Raw genomic sequence first — 1,975 nt, forward strand, 5'->3', positions numbered from 1 at the left:
TTTCTCACTTCTCTCTCCTGCACCACTGTATCAGTCACTTTCTCTCTGTGTGGTACAACCATATTGCTCTCTGTCTCTCTCTCTCTCTCGTACCAGTGTCACACATTATGCATAATTCAACTACTCAGGGAACATTAGTTAATTTATTATTGCTGAGTTCAGACAATAATGGCTTTGTTGCATTCACTTAGGAAAAACATTGGAGGAATGAAGGGTAATAGAGAATGAAACTTGGAAATTTATTAAAGCACTGCATAAAGAGAAAAGACTAGGCTCTGGTGTTAGGCTGTGTGACACATGGATTGAGCCTGGGAGTACTTTGGTTGTTTATGAAAGGCTGTATATGAATGAAAATCCTTCTCCATTCTCGGAGTTGCAATTATTCTCTTTCTGTCTCACCATCTCTATCACAGGAGACTTTGCATAGTATTATCTCCATCCCAGATGGGTATATGTTGGAATCATGTTTTTTTCACAGTTTAGTATTTCCTGTATCTGCAGGTGCTGATTTGTTTTGCTGTCCTGTTCTGTGGAGTGGTACAGATGATGTACTGGAAGTCTACTTATAAGCATCTGGTGAGTCATATTCCAAACCTGGACTCAGTTACATTTATTTATATTAATATGACTTGTAACTGACTGGAGAAATGACAGATTGTGTTTGTTACAGCGAACAGGTACCATTGGGAATGGTAGTGCTTCTTTTAAATGGTCAGCGCAGTTTTGTTCACCTCCATTAATGCTGAATTGGTCATAATGTGGCCATGGTCAGCAATAAATTAGGCATTGCACTCAGATGTTATGCTCGAAAAGTAAAACTGCCACACATAGTCCAGTGAAAGGTGCTCAAGAAAATAGACAGTATGTTTTACTCCCAGGGAATTTTAAATTTTAACCCAGAAGAATGGATGGGATTTGGTTGGTTGGAAAGTAAGACCTTTATATAAAAAAAACCCTCAAAACTAAATGCACCTCAAACACTCTTATTTTAAGTCGTGACAGAGGGGAAAATAGGTGCAGACACCCAATATGCCAATAGGTGACGGGTGCCTTATTAAAATATTTTAATAAAGTAACATTCCTCAAATCTTTATCTCTGTTTCAGTTTTAATACTGACCAATCTGGTTTCCCAGCATTGGGAACCCTAGCAGCTGGGGGGAAGTAACTGCTGGGTGGAACCGATTAGTGAATTTTCGGCACTACTTGGGGGGGTAGAAGGATTGTTAACCTGCTCAGCATATGGACTCATTCTCCCCGTGATTCCATTCCTCTCCCAGCGTCCTCCACAGTCTGTAATCTCCTTCCTTCTGGCCTTCTGCTCCGTGATATCCCCAAACTTTACTTTTCTCTTTCCTCATTCTCTGTGGTCCTCTGTAATCCTCTCCCCTCTTCTGTGATCCCTCCTGATCCCTGCTGGATCTTGAATGCATTCCCATTCAGAGGCTTTCGAACACAATGGTGGTGCAGCAGCAGGGCCGTGTGTGGGGTCCTGAGTCTGGGAATTGTCCCCTCTGCTTTCTTTTTACTTCTGCTTTTTCTTCTATTCTCCTTCCTCGTTCTTCTTTTCCTTGAAGCCTTTTATGGCATGTTGCATCAGCACAGCAGCGAGAGTGGGCCAAGCGCGGAATGGCAACAGCCTCCCAGCGGTCGGAGACAGCAGCAGCCGACACCACCGCTCCTGGTGTTCGGGGACGGTAGTGGCGGCAAGGGGGCCCTCCTGGTGTTTGGGGACGGTAGTGGCAGCAAGGGGGCCCTCCTGTGTTCGGGGACGGTAGTGGCAGCAAGGGGGCCCTCCTGGTGTTTGGGGACGGTAGTGGCAGCAAGGGGGCCCTCCTGTGTTCGGGGACGGTAATGGCAGCAAAGGGGCCCTCCTGGTGTTCGGGGACGGTAGTGGCGGCAAGGGGGTCCTCCTGGTGTTCGGGGACGCTAGTGGCAGCAAGGGGGCCCTCCTGGTGTTCGGGGACGGTAGTGGCA

At 46.4% G+C, this 1,975-nt stretch overlaps 1 protein-coding gene across 1 annotated transcript in view; it reads left to right on the forward strand.

The window, feature by feature from the left end:
* The first annotated feature begins 506 nt into the window (after positions 1-506).
* The window catches only part of LOC109926106 (tetraspanin-32-like), a 25,624-nt gene continuing 24,155 nt past the window's right edge, over positions 507-1,975 (forward strand). Inside the window, exon 1 of the mRNA XM_048606873.1 lies at positions 507-576. Within this exon, the coding sequence (XP_048462830.1) occupies positions 544-576 (33 nt within the window). The 5' untranslated portion in view covers positions 507-543. The remainder of the gene's footprint in view (positions 577-1,975) is intronic.

Source organism: Rhincodon typus, chromosome 17 (assembly GCF_021869965.1).
Source record: "Rhincodon typus isolate 14 chromosome 17, sRhiTyp1.1, whole genome shotgun sequence".
Classification (NCBI taxonomy): Eukaryota; Metazoa; Chordata; class Chondrichthyes; order Orectolobiformes; family Rhincodontidae; genus Rhincodon; species Rhincodon typus.